Here is a 15,758-nt window from a genome sequence, read left to right as displayed (position 1 = left end):
AAAGTTTAAATGTGCAATAATATAGTTTTAGAAGCTGTGATAAAATCTGTGATAAACAACGTGCAATAATAGGACTTAGGAAACAATTTATTTCGATTATTTATACAATTCTTTTTTTTTATAAGTGTTTTCGTTTCGTCCTAATAAATGTAACAATGTGTCCAAATTTTTATATATAGTTTCTAAAATTATGTTTCACGTTCATGTATGTATGTTCATATGTATATTTACTTACCATAGAGTTGAGAAGTTCGTGCAATAAAGACCAGTATTAATTTGTTTGGGCTTCAAGAAAGGCACAATGCAATTGAAATCTATAAATGGAAAAACAAAACACCAAGTAACTTCATGATTGTAAATTTTATAACCTCAAAGACTTCCCTAAAACAAATAGAATCTGTTGTTCAGCATATACCTATTGAAAGTAAACCATAATTATGATTAAAACCAGCCAATCAATACCGAATCTGAAAATAAAATAATGAAAATAACAATCAATTAGTATGTCTACAGCGAACATTAGATTTATTTGTATGAAAATGTATAAATGTAGGCCCGGCTGATGAGACTCAGGGTGTGGGAGTTCCCCACGTTGACTGAGCATTTCGTATGGCACTTGCACACCGTTCTTATCTACGTTGGCTTGCTAAGCCCGGAGTTTTGTTGCAGTGCCTTTAGCAAAATCCACTTGACATTACGCCTATGGGGATTAAAGAAAAATTTTGCTTGGGGGGTACTTATAATATACCATTTTGGGGGTACTATCCCAGTTGGCCAGCAGTTCTGACTGCCTTGATCGTGGCCGTACCCTATTATGAGGAAAATTTTTGGTTAATTCTAATGTTAGTATTTTTTTTTGTTTTGGTTTGATGTTAGTTTTAGTTAGTTTCTATCTACAGATATTTATTGGCTCAGTGGCCTATTTGATAAGGGTTCCACCAGGAGAGTATGCGAGTGGTCAGCTCGCAGTGGAAACACCAACCTGGGAATGGTCTAAAAGTCATGTGGTGGAGTTAAGCCACAACCTTTCCCAAACTCAAATACCTGAAAAAAAGAAGAAAAGAAACAAATTAGTAAAGATAATCCAATTAGGTTGAAACGATACAGTTTTACCAGCATTCCTGAAAAGAAAAGAAAATTTAATAACTATTAATTATAATATATTTTAATAAATACTTACCCTCAGCTTATGTTCTGTCTGCTTCTTTGTTGTCATTAATTAATGTTTTGTATCAAGTTCTCACATGTAATGAATTCGCCGCAAACATCTGTAGTAGTAAAAAGGGTTACCAGATGTGATATAATGAAAGTACTCAGACACAGTGTGAGAGAAATGTGTAGGTAGAATTTTATGAATGAATATAAATGTTGATAGTTCGTTAAATTCAAATAAGGCTATTCAATGTTTATAAACAAATTGTGGGAAAATTAGAAAAGGATGGTTGGGTATGCGATGTGAGAATGCGATGAATATATGATTTAAAGGAGCATAAATATAATAGGCCCAATTGGAATATAAATTCTTGGAACATATAGGGTATAAATATAAGTTTTTGCTCGGCCATCTTAAAGAGATAGAAGATAACCAACAGTCCCTGTGTATACCTACAATTTTTTTTAATAAATTAAATATTTGAAAAAAAAAAGAATAGAAATTTAAATTAAACAATAAGAAAAAAGGAAAACATCTAAATAGTGAATTTCAAATAAGCTGTGAATTGAAAATAAACTTGCCAAATAAGTAAAGGTAAGATAAATTGTCTTAGCCTATTTGATAGATGAGTGCTGATTAATTTTATTACTTATAGCAGGTTAGATTCTGCAACAGGAAATTGAAGAAATCCCTGCACTATTCAACGAGACAATTAAAACTCTTAGTCCCCCATAACTGGAGCAGGGCCAGAATAAAAAAGGGGACTACAACATTTTTTTTGGGAGAATTTACAAAACGCAACAACAGCACAACAAATTCTAATTATATGAGGTATTACATCACCAAAGGAAAACCCATTATAAACAGGGAAGTGATTAGAGTTAAGAAAACAATATTAATCTATCTCAAATCATTTTTAAATACATTTTTTTAATTATCTTTATATATAAATCCCGATTAACGTCTTTAGTTTAAGTTTGGTAGTTTTAGTTTTTTTGTTTGTTGTTATAATTAGTCATTAGGCACCCTAGCTCTTCGATGAATACCTGACTTTTTTTTATTCCATAAAATTTAGTTATTATACCAGTTTTAGTGTTCTCATCAAATCCGGTAGAAAAATTTTAAATCAGGCATAAATAAGCCAGAAAGAAAATCGTTTAAGTGAGCTCTCTTAGGCTGATATTAGGTTAGGTTTAAAAGTGAATCCCCTAACAAATTGCTGGGGCATAAGTTGATGAGGAAACTAATATATAAAGGGATTTGTTTTGTTGTGATTTTTGAAAATTTAATTGTTCTAGTCGGTATTTGTTGAGGCAGGAATTAATTAGTTTAAGAATTATTGTTAAGCCTTAGTTTTGTTATATAAATATATATTAAAGTTCGATTTATAGTTATTTTTTTAAATAGAGTTAATAATATTAGTTCACCTTTTATTCGTTAAGCAAATCGATATAATAAAAGAAACATGTTATGATTAAGTTATTCACTTAGAATGCAGGAATAATCTTATTTAGCAGAGTGGTTTATTAAAGGTAAGTGGTGTGGTTTGAGGAAAAAAAGGGATCCCCGTAAATATAGAGGTATGGGAGATTATGGAAGGGAAAGGGCAAAATGGAGTAAACATCTAACTCCACTTCATAGGTGTTCCATTTGATGTTAATATTTAGACAGAATGATTGATAATTTATTGTGACAGTTCTTTGGGCCATAACGAAGGGAGGTTCTCGCACCGTGAGTAAGATACATGCATGTGAGCTGGTCGGCAACTAATTCGTTATGGTGCCTTTTCGGGACTCGTAACAGCTTTTGGTACAGAAATTGATTAAAACTTTTAGAAAAACCAATAATTACAAAGAAATATCAATTCCACTTTGAAAACTGAAAGTGGTTTCATTCCGAAAAATTTTCGTTTTAATTTTTCTGAAGAAGCAAAATACGGAATTAATTCCACTTTCGATCGGAATGGAATTCTGTGACAGGCCTGATAGAACCCTATTACTAACAATGTTGTGTTGATGTCGACTCGTTATCGATAATCTAAAAGAAATAAGTATCATCCCTATGCATTTCGTGACAGCTGTTGAATTTTATTTATTATTCTTATAAAAAATGCCTTTTTCTATTGGATTCCAGTGAAACAAACAAATCCTTAAGCTTCAATGTAATGAAAAGAAGCTATGATTTGAATATTTCGAACACCGGCTTCGCTAGTAAATATTTCATATGCAGCCGGCACTCGGCCGGGCGAAATAATTTTTTACACTATGGTAGTACGTGGCAGGACAAACTTATTTTGTTTACAATAGATAACTCCGCTAATAGCAACATTTTTAAGTGATTTGAAAAGTGTCAATAGAATTGACTTAAGCCGGAGTTCATCCCTACCCTACCAGCTCTAAGTTCTGCCATTACGGTTTCAAATTGCTTCCCATTGTTGATTTTATATTTTTTAATTTCTCTAATCGCAACTATTTTTAATTTTTGTATCAGTCGTTGTCAAATTTCGTGTCGACAGAAAATACTCGTTTTCAGTCAATGTCGACTTTAACGCGCCTTAGAAAATTGCAAATTGCTGTCAATAGTTAACAATTGTTATCGATATTGACTTCGCAAATACCATTTTAGTGCCGTCGACGTGACTTAATGTCGACAACGACATACATAATAGGGGTGAATACTAAGTTCCGGAATTTTATTTCTATTTCGATTAATCCTTATCAAAAATCGATTTCAGCATAAAAATCGGAGTATATAATCGATCACGAAATAATCGTTTTTAGACGCTTGTAATTGTGAGAGCTATCATCACCAACAAAATTCACCCTTATCGTGGTTGGCGTAAACGTCATATGCCTACGACAGTTTCGTACTAGATTAAAGAAGCAGTTTGCATTTTAGGTATAAATCAAGATCAGCGAAACTGCTTGCATTTTTATAATTTCTTTGGTGTTGATAGCTCTCATAATTAGAAGCACAAAAACGTTAATATTTTTCCATGCTCTCTCTTAGTTTAAGAGTTATATGAATTTAAAGTCAATACATATAATAGTACATTTCTCATATATTTGGAAAACAAACTGATCGTTATCAGGGTTGTCAGATTTTTTTTACCTCCATCGCCAAAAGCTAAACGAAAAATCGCCAAAAGTCGCCAAAATATTTTTTTTGGAATTCTACATACATATTTGGTTGGTAAAATTAACATGTTTAGAACGGCCAATGCTAAGCCTTTAACAATTCCAGCTGCATCGCATCTAAGTTTAATTGATATATGCTAATTTTGAACATTACAATTCATATTCCCCTGCAGATACTTTTGGATTTAAATAAAGTTAATGAATGAATTTTGAACTACCGAAAATTTCCACATTTTAATATTCAAAATTCATTATATACTTTAAAAAGAGTTATATTTTCTGGTAACTGTTTAAGCATTTCTTTTAAAAGATTTTTAAGTACAAAAAACCATTTTCTTTTAAAATTTCTACATCATATTCCTCCATTTTTATATTTTGTAATTCCGTTCCAAATTCTGTGCCAAAATCGATAGATTCCAATGGCAGAAAAGAATCCGGCGAACCAATAGCCAATTTTAATGAGCATATTAAGTTATTAAGACGGCTTAAATATTTTAGAAGAAAAAAATTTATATTGTTCAAACTATTTGATCGTGTATGCTACCTGCATCCATATGATCAGATAATACGTGATTAATTTTAATTATTAATTATTGGGTTAATAAATATCAAAGAAATTAAATTATTTCAAGAAAAACTAATAATTTGTCTGTAAATCGCCAAAAAATCGCCATGTCGCCAATTGGAAATTTTGGTCGCCAAAAGCAATGAAAAATCGCCACGTTTGGCGAGAAATCGCCACATCTGACAGCCCTGATCGTTATGGGTATCATTGAATAGTGCTTCACAATACCTTTAATATGATATATAATATGGTACAGTTTATTAATATTGTGAACCAAAAATTCCTTTTTGATTTTATATGACAGTACTTCAGAAAATTTTGATATACAGAAAAAGTGATTTTAGCGAAGCCGGTGTTCGATACACCCCAGAGTTAAAAGTCCCTTCACCAGGCCGAAGGCCGGCAATACAGAAAATGTGAATATTAACAGAAAAAAAATTATGAAAATATAAACTGTTACGCGGATCTTGATTTGTTCCGCAAGCTGTTTCGATAATCTTGATTTATGCCAAAAAATCTTTAAAAAAAATGGTTTAAATGATGTTAAAACATTTTCGTTCGAATAATAATTATTTTAGAAAGTATTTGCGATTTGAGCTGTTTGGGGATGTTAACGGGTTACCAAATTATAAACGTTTTTATTGATAGTACATACATTTACAAAACCATTTATTTCCAATTAACGATTTTATACATAATTATCCCATTTAGATTTCTTTGTAGAACTAGTCAATTGATAATCATTAGATGAAGACTGGTCACGTTTAGATGACCACTTTTTAGTTTGCGAAAAATCGAACATCATATTGAACTCACTAATAGACGAAGACGGTTCACAATCTCTTTCGATAGATAATTCATCTTTGACTATATTATTGGATGTGACATCGTTATGATCTATGTTGTTTTCTAATGAACAATTGATTTCATTTACTGTATTCAGTACATTCAAATAACTGCCAACAGTTTCGTTGTGTTTTTGACCTTTTGTCATATTTAATTCTTGAACTTTAATACGACATTCTGTTCCTGTGCCTCGAAAATATTCTTTCCGTACTGTTTGCTTTGTATTGCAAACTCGACATTGCCATTTCGACAACTTTTTAACAATATCCACCTGGAAAGAAAGCATTAGTAATTTCATTAAATACTAATTATGTTTTACTATTCATTACTTGGAATATCTTGCAATTAAAACAATGTAGAACTCGAATTTCTTGTGGCATTTTTTAAAAAGAAAACAGAAATCAAGGCGCCAAGTTTGTACAGGATGGTTCAAGTAATTCCATGAAAGTAAAATTGCCCTAAAATGTCGTTCTGGCAACTTTTTAATGCCATTCACTAGGGTTCTAGAGTTAAACCAAAAAGTCGACATTTTTAGATTTTAAAAAGACGACTTTTCGAACTTCCGGCTTTTGGTAAATTATAAAAAGTCGACTTTTCAATATTTTACTATATCATGATGCGCGTTTTGTAATGTTTAGCAATAAAAAGGAAATGTATCAAGGCGATAATGTATTAATTAGGTTTAAATTTATAAAATAGTTGTAGTTTTTCTATCAAAAAACTAATAAAGCCAACAACTATTAGTTTTTCACTGCATATACATAAGTCTACACCATTTCCAATTGTATTTCAGAAGTTTCTAATTGTATTTCAGAAATTTCCAATTGAATTTCAGAAATTTCTAATTATATTTCAGAAAATTCCAATTCAATTTCAGAAATTTCCATTTATATTTCAGAAATTTCCATTTATATTTCAGAAATTTCCAATTATATTTCAGAAATTTCTAATTATATTTCAGAATTTTCTAATTATATTTCAGAATTTTCCATTTATATTTCAGAAATTTCTAATTGTATTTCAGAAATTTCCAATTGTATTTCAGAATTTTCCAATTGTATTTCAGAAATTTCCATTTGTATTTCAGAATTTTTATTTTATGCTTAAAAAGTTTCCAATTGTATTTCAGAATTTTCCAATTGTATTTCAGAAATATCCATTTGTATTTCAGAAAATTCTAATAGCAATACCAATGGATATTTCTGAAATACAAATAGAAAATTCTGAAATACAATTGGAAAATTCTGAAATACAATTAGAAACATTTTAAATATAAATTAAAAATTCTGAAATACAAATGGAAATTTCTGAAATACAATTGGAAAATTCTGAAATACAATTAGAAAATTCTGAAATACAATTAGAAAGTTCTGAAATATAATTGGAATATTCTGAAATATAATTAGAAAATTCTGAAATATAATTAGAAATTTCTGAAATACAATTGGAAATTTCTGAAATATAAATGGAAATTTCTGAAATATAAATGGAAATTTCTGAAATTGAATTGGAATTTTCTGAAATATAATTAGAAATTTCTGAAATTCAACTGGAAATTTCTGAAATACAATTAGAAACTTCTGAAATACAATTGGAAATGGTGTAGTTCTTAATTATCGAAGACTACACACTAAATGATGTATTGAATTAAAAACAGTTTTAAATTGACTCATATTGTTTACATATTTAAAGATGTTATTCAGTTTTAACCAAGATGTATTATAAATATTTTAAATAAATGGACTTTCATTTTGTGTTAATTTATGCTATTGTTTTTCGCATAAAATCAATATGTCTCTTAACAATTATCGACTGTTACTTTTAAAGAAATTTGTGTACAAATACGAGTATAAGTCATGTTACAGAGTTTGAAGCAAGGCGAATCTATAGAAGGTGACGACAGAACTACAACAAATACAACATGTACAAAAACAACAGGTACTTTGTTTTTGTAAAAAGATAAGTGAACTGTCAAAGTTGCCTGTGGTTGTTTTTGCTTTTGGGTTTAATGTATTTTTCGCCACAACAAACACAAGTGAATTGACAGTTCACTTGTCTAAACAACTGAATAAAAAAAATAATCAGCTGTTCTTCTGTCGTCACCTTCTATAGATTCGCCTTGGTTTGAAGAGTTTTTATCAAGGCGTATTTAACAAGGTGACAGCAGTGGCGAATTGAAATAAATACAGGCGAATTCAATTATTTTTTATATATAGAGTTTGACATAGGGACGTACGGGCGAATATTTTTTATATATGTAGTTTGACATTTGTGCGTGCTATTTCTATAATCAGCTGTGCTGCCGATGGCACCTTATTAAATGCACCTTGGTTTTTATGTTAAAAAATAAATATGCCTTGGTTTTAACTATCTTTTACCAAAACTAAAATGCAAGGCGAATTTATAGAAGGTGACGACTGAACTACAACATATACAAAAACAACAGGTACTTTGTTTTTGTAAAAAGATAAGTGAACTGTCAAAGATGCCTGTGTTGTTTTTGCTTTTGGATTTGTTGTATTTTTCGCCACAACAAACACAAGTGAATTGACAGTTCATTTGTCTACACAACTGAATAAAAAAAATAATCAGCTGTTCTTCTATAATCACCTTCTATAGATTCGCTTTGCTAAAATGTGTACAAAATATTATTTATACAACATAAGTAAAAACTCTCCAAACAACTAATTCACAATAGTAATTATTTTGTTTTCTTTACACTAATACTACTTTGTACAACTGTGTAAATGACATTTTGCTAAAAGTCATAATTTGTTCTTGTTATTATTTCTAGTTGTTCTATTCTAATTTGTGTGGTGCAAAAATTTACAAAATAAAGAAAAAGATATATAATTTTTAAGCAAATTTATATCAAAAAATATCGAATTTTACAAGTTATGAATTTATAGTCTGTTCAATAAGAAACATATACTAGTCTGATTGGAATTTCAATTTGATTCTGTTATAGAATTCTTAGGTGTTTTAATTTTATTCTCTGGTCTTGTGACAGCGTCTACGTTGACGTTGGTGATACGGTGATAGCGGCTGTGAAGGAGCCGCAAATACATTGCAAAACTGGAGGTGGATCAGCAACATCACCCCTCTTTTCGAAAATTAACAAATATCACAAATCTTTCTATTGCCGACGAGGAATTCATCTACAATGTTAACTGTGATATTGAACATTTTCTAAAGCAGCGCCACAATAACGGGTAAGAATAATTTTACATGCATATATAGACATAAAATATCTACACATGAATTAAATACCATACCAGAAGCGTATTAATTAACATGTGTAGTATCCATGTGTGTATATAAAAACATACATACATATGTACGAGTATATACATATATATATATGTATAATGTATAAGTTTGGAATCTTATCGTTTCTTATGCTTTTTTGCAGTTCTAATAGATTTTAAGTTTGTTTTGTCTAATTGTATTCTAAACAGATAGAATTGTTTTGCGAAATTAATTGTAATTTTTACTAAATATCTCAATAGAATATTTCTTAGAGGTAAATACATAGTTTAGTAAATACAATTCCATCATAAATACATATAATTAATCATAAAACAGTTATAATTTATAATCCGTTCATTGAACTTTAGAATAGCGGTATATGCATACATAAGTAGAATGCCAATTGGAAATGTATAATCATACATACATACAGTGCCGGACTTAAATATTCACACAGCATACAGATTTATCATTAATCGTCCATATTTTTTAAACGAAGGCCCCAACATTCGTACGGATTTTAACAAAAATATTTATTTACATATAACTTATGGAAATATATGGAAAAAGTAAACATAAGGTGGAACATTTCAGAAAAATAATTATCTAATGTTTCGAAGTTCGATTTTAAGGGGGACAAAAATATTCACACAGTTTCTAATTTTTAATAGGAAAATAGTTTTTTTTAATAGTTTAATATTTTGTGGAGTAGCCTATCTTTTTAATGACTTATTTTAATCGTCTTGGCATTGAATCGACCAATTTTTGGTGACGTCAGCTCCAATATTTTGCCATTCTTGTAACAGGACTTCTTTAAGTTGAGTTTTACTAATAATATGGTGCTTTCCTACACGTTATGCCAATTTATCCCACAAATGTTCTATGGAATTCATGTCAGGTGATTGCGGAGAAGTCGGGAGAATGTGGGGAACATGATGCACTATTCATATTCGGACGTCATGGGCAGAGTGTTTTTGGTCATTGTACTGTTGAAAATAGAAACGTTCCCAAGCTTTAACTTTAGAGCGCATTGTAGTAGGTTTTCTTTTAAAATATTAAGGTACACTGTTTAGTCCATTGAACCGTCGATGAAAACTAAGTTTCCTACACCAGATGCAGCCATACAACCCCACAACATGACCCCTTATCCACCATGTTTGACAGTGTTTACTACATTGTTATTTTCCAATTCAGTGTTTGGCCTTCTCCAAACTGTTGTCCGATTAAAAAATATTATTGAAAAATATTATCTAAGAATAGTATTACGTTCCAGAAATATTCAGATTTATTTTTGTAAGATTGTTTGTAAGTATTTTTCAATCGGACGACAGAGTAAGAGTTTGGACAAGGCCAAACACTGAATTGGAAAATAACAATGTAGTAAAGTTAAGTTTTTCCATATATTTCAATAAGTTATATGTAAATAAATATTTTTTGAAACCCGTACGAAAGTTGTGGCCTTCGTTTAAAAAATATGGAAGATTAAAGATAAATCCGTATGCTGTGTGAATATTTAAGTCCGGCACTGTATGTATTCAAACATTATTATTAGTTAAAATTAATAATAAATACATACATATGTATTAAAAATGCGAAAATTTTGACATCACTTTTACCTGAGCTATAAATTCAATTTAAACCTTAAACGGACCAGTTTTATGATTGATGCCAAAATTTGATTATAACATTTATTGTCCAAATATGGATTGTAATTTTCAAATAAAATATACCTATAAGTAAATATTTTGTAATTATTTGAAATGTTAATTATATCCAGCTTATCTGAAAAGGTTTGAATAGTGCCTTTATTTATGTACATATATTTAAATATTTGTATACCCTGTATACAGATTTTACGGTCAGTTTTTACCGTATTTCAGTTTTTCATTTAAGTAATATGCATTTAATGAGTTTTTATTATTAAGTAATATTTGCAATCTAATTCAAATAAAAGCAAGTAAAGTCGGTCGAGCCTACATGTATAAGAGCAAAACCAATTATTTCTAAATTTCAATAACTGTTCTTCGTAAGGGATTTTCGGAACTATAAGTAGTATATAGGAGCTACGACAAATGAAAGACAGGTCGTTAAGATCTTTTTTTAAAAAAAAATAAAAATCAATTTTGAAAAACAATTAAAAAAAAAATTAAATTTTGTTTACCTAAAAATATTTAAAAACATTTATTTTAAAGTATAATTTGGTGAAGGGTATATAAGATTCGGCACAGCCGAATATAGCTCTCTTACTTGTTTAAGATAAAAAGTAAAAAGAATTCCGTAAAATAGGTTTAAAGTAGGGTTGAACCATTATTAAATTTCATATATTTATCAATGGTTTACTACAGGTGTTTTAAGCTAATTTTCGTTTTTGGATATACTTTTATCGGATTTAGCTTAACAACGGTTAGTAAGCATGTTGTAAGCTTTTTTGCATAAGACTGATTAACTTTAACAATCTTACCCATGATACAACAACATAAGGTACACCCAGTAGAAAATAAATTCTCAATTATACAATTCTTGTAACGTCTGTTTTCTTGAAGTACCACTCACTGCCATTCTGTTTGATTATATTGCTAAAAATAGAATTTATTGAAATTTTTCATTTTTTAAATTTAATTTAATATCTACATACATACCCTTTATCACCAAAAATATTTTCAATTGACAATTAAATAAACAAAATAAATTCGAAGATGTTTTTTTTTCAAAAAAAAACTTTATTATTATTATTTATTTTCAACAACCTAGCCTATTGGCCATAATCGGTTATAAATTTCTACTTAAAAAAATAGTTTACATTAAAAAATTTAAATATAAAATAAATTAAATAATTATGATATAAATTAAATAAATATTATAAATAAAATTGAACAAAGTCAAAACTTAAACTCAAACATATTACATTATAAAACATCATTATTAGATAATGATTCTTTAATTGATGTCAGTAAATTAGCAACTTGATAAGAAAAACTAGTTTCCACTAGGAAAAAAGAAATTTGATAAGTATATGTGTAACAGAAATAATCAACCATATAAAAGAGAAAGCATGGTACTCAGTACAACCTAGAAACTATATATATAAATATTAGTCACTGAATGTCTATTGGTTATACCACCTTCAGAGATATAAACAGTAGAGGGACCAACCTATATGACAAACAATGTCATCAAAAGGGTGTATATCTAATAATCAATTACAATACTCAAATCCTAATATCATAAGTGATTCAAACAATAATCAAAACAAGTTCGAATAAGTTCATGAGAGAATGATAAATTCCAAAAAAACTAATTCCAATTGTAATATTAACATAGGTTTTAGGAAAAGTGTATTTTTTTCATACAAAAAGAAATTACCTATGCAAGCTTAGTTAATACAGCCTCGATTATTTTTTTTGTGTGTATATAGTAAAAAATTTCCGCAATTATTTTGGTTGTTTTTTTTTTTTTTTTTAAATAAATTTTGCATTTTTATATATTTTTTCAAAATATGTACACTTTTTCCAATACCTCTTTATCAATCACATCAGTTTTAACATCGAGATGTCCTGAATTGATTATTTTATTATTGATCTTTTGATTTTATTTAATTTCAATAATCTTTGATGTCGATCTTTATTTATGAGACTGATTTTCGTTAATTCGACAGCATTGTTCAACTATGGAATGATATCCATAAAATGGGAATAATGATGGTGTGGTTTCTCTGTACATAAATCATATTTCAATTACGGCGACATGAAATAACACCCAATGAAATAACGCCCAATTAAAAATGAAATAAGTCCCAATAAATTAAAACCAAAAAAAAAAAAATTAAATAACTCCCAAATTAAAAAAAATTAATGAATAAACACCCAATTTCAATGAACTCACTCCCAATTAAAATTACAACGTAATTCCCAATATTTGGGTTTTATTTCATAATGAAATAATTTCCAAAAAATTTGGAAATAAAGCCCAATGAAATAAGTCCCAAAAAAATGAAATAAGACCCTAATATTTTAAATTTTAATGAAATGTGTTTATTAGTGTTTCATATATGAATTTATCTAAATTTTTGTGTTTGTTATTTGTCGACGTAATGCTTGGTAGTAATGGAACCAGCTTCCAAATATTCTGGAACCTGAAAATACGGTTCTTATTGCCTTACGGAGACCTTGCTCATAGTCAGTTTTGTATATGACTGCATTGAAATTTAACATCTTTGAATTTAAATATTTAAATAGGTGGTTGTAGCCTTTGAAGGATCAAATGTTAATGGAAATACAAGAACAAATTTACATTAAGATTTGAGGAATGAACAATCCTAAGCTTAATTAATGTAACAGAGACAAGTTTTGTAATAGAAAAAAGAATAGCGCCGCAGGCGAGAGAGAAATAGTTTCCAGTCTGCGGCGCTATTCTTTTTCCCATTACAAAACTTGTCTCTATAAAGAAGTAAAGCTTCTATTCGTAGTACATGTAGAGCACTGTATTTGTGTATAATGATTTTTTAAGTATAATTGTTGTTCAGTAATAAAATACAACAATTTTCTATTTCAACGGCGACTACTCATAATTTCGTATTCCATTAATAAAAATTAGTTTGATGTCACGAGTTCAAGGGTTTTTTTAAAAAAAAAAACAAACACAAACTGCGAATCGTTTTACTTCTCTGCAGATACACCCAGAGTCTCTGGCGGGAATCGTCTAGTAGTCCAATTTTAATGCTATTAAGCTGCATCAAGAATATTTTAAGTCGATCCTAACGGTTTCTAGTTGTAACACAAGTTTTAAAACTCTTAAAAATTTGTCAACAAATCATTTTTATGAAATAAAATGATACCCAAAAATGTTTTATATGAAGTAAACTCCAATTTTTTTTCTTTTTGAATTTACTTCATTATATCCAAAAAATTGAAATAAAGCCCAATTTTAAATTTTTCCAATTTTATTGGAACTTATTTCATTTTCCTAATGGGCGACAAGAAAAAACCATGTCGCCTTCAATTTCATTTCGTCACGATACCAACATTTATAAGAGTTCCTTTGTTCAAAATAAATTCATGTGCCAAATTTAATTTTAATCATGAAGTTAAAAATATGTTCTTCATCATTTTTATTTATCAATGGATTTTGGATCAAGATTCCATGATTTCAAAAGTGAATAAACACCAGTGAATTATATTATTTTTAAATTAATGAAAAACATTCGGAGTCGGATCTAAACTTTTTTTCAGAACCGTGCCGGAAAAAACCGAAACTTTTAAATTTTAATCGATGGGCAGATTTTATCATTTTCATTATATTATACCAACTCACATTGGAGGCTCATAGTATGTAGAGTGTATCACAAAACTATTTTGCTTACGCATTTTTAGGAGAAATTATTTATTAATTCATACATAAAATTGAAAAAGAAACAGATAAAAATAATTTATTTTTTTGAAATTGATAATAGGCATTGTTTTAAATGGGAATATATGAATTTATGTTTGGGTGTTGCATTTTATTATTTTTAATACATTTTTGATATGTTAAATATAGTCAAACAACAAAAAATTTAATAAATTGGTCAATAGTACGCGAAAGCAATGACAATTTACATCTGAGTGGTCTAAGGTACCGTAAAATAACTCCCAAATGAAATAACTTCCCACGAAAAAATGAAATAACATCCAACAAATTTTTCACACAACTTAGGACTTATTTCATTATGAAACAACTCCTAACACATAGGGAGTTATTTCATAATTTTTAGTTGGGAGTTATTTCATAATGCAATAACTCCCAATGAAACAACTCCCAATGAAATTTTTGTTGTGTTTTATTTCATTTTATTTTGGGAATTAGGAGTTATTTCACTGTATTGGGAGTTATTTCATTTTTGTTGGGTTATACTTTGCAAAAGCAGAACCCATAAATATCAAAAACTGGCTTCACTCAGAAAAGTTTTTTTCATTGCCTGCCTTTTGCTGGGCGCTAAGGTTTCCTTCTCTGGGGTGTATCAAAAACTGGCTTCGCTCAGAAAAGTTTTTTGCATTGCAATGCAAAGCAAATTTTCTGAGTGAAGCCAGTTTTTGACACATCCCAGAGGAGTAGTTCCTTTTTTTGATTACATAAATAAATTGCTTCGCATTGGGAATTATTTCATTTCTATTGGGAGTTATTTCGCATTTTTGGGACTAATATTTTTAAAATTATGAAACCGCCGATTATTGCGAGTAATTTCATTTTACCCTTTGGTAGTTATTTCATTTTTCAAGTTTGGGAATTATTTAATTTTTGATGGGAATTATTTCATTTGGGAGCTATTTCACGGTACCGATGGAGTTGGCAATATTGTATTTATTGATGGCATTATAGAAAAATTTTGTGATACACTGTATATTCCAAAAAGGTGGTCACAAATTACATTTTCTGTAAGCTGATATCCTCGGATCAGTAGTTCAGAAGACATAGATTTATTACTACTATGTTCGTGATCGGTCATATGAATAATGATAATCTGTGTTAACTAATGGACTGCAAACTTTTGTGCATAAATATTAAAAAGGGAAAACTAAAATAAATCGTTTGTTAGCTAAAATTGTGTCATTTTGAATAAGTGTGAAAGAGCCTTTCGTATAAATAGAATGATTTATACTAAATTATAAAAACTGGTATTTAACAAAAAGTGAAATACATATGTACATTTGAAATACATAAATTTAAAAATATTCTGTGCCAAATTAACTAACTAACTACATACATTAAACTTTACCAAAAATATTAACATTAAAGCGCAAATGAATTCTTTATAGATAGTTTTTAAAATTCA

The 15,758-nt window shown here is 29.0% G+C and overlaps 1 protein-coding gene across 1 annotated transcript; it reads right to left on the bottom strand.

Annotated features, from left to right (window-relative positions):
* Positions 1-5,543: 5,543 nt before the first annotated feature.
* Positions 5,544-6,081, bottom strand: LOC135955533 (MRN complex-interacting protein). The gene is made up of 2 exons (XM_065505881.1): positions 6,031-6,081; positions 5,544-5,972 (listed from the first exon to the last, which is right to left on the bottom strand). The coding sequence occupies exons 1-2, from the start codon at positions 6,079-6,081 to the stop codon at positions 5,544-5,546; spliced, it is 480 nt and encodes a 159-aa protein (XP_065361953.1).
* Between the last annotated feature and the right edge of the window lie 9,677 nt (positions 6,082-15,758).

The sequence above is a fragment of the Calliphora vicina genome, chromosome 3 (assembly GCF_958450345.1).
Source record: "Calliphora vicina chromosome 3, idCalVici1.1, whole genome shotgun sequence".
Classification (NCBI taxonomy): domain Eukaryota; kingdom Metazoa; phylum Arthropoda; class Insecta; order Diptera; family Calliphoridae; genus Calliphora; species Calliphora vicina.
This window is presented reverse-complemented; position numbering and strand designations above follow the sequence as displayed.

What these genes read in the sequence shown, in the direction of transcription:
- LOC135955533 (XM_065505881.1), bottom strand. Translation starts at nt 6,081, where the DNA reads ATGCCACAAGAAATTCGAGTTCTACATTGTTTTAATTGCAAGATATTC. An exon ending in TTAATTGCAAGATATTCCAA is followed by an intron (nt 5,973 to 6,030) that starts GTAATGAATAGT and finishes CTTTCTTTCCAG; the next exon opens with GTGGATATTGTTAAAAAGTT.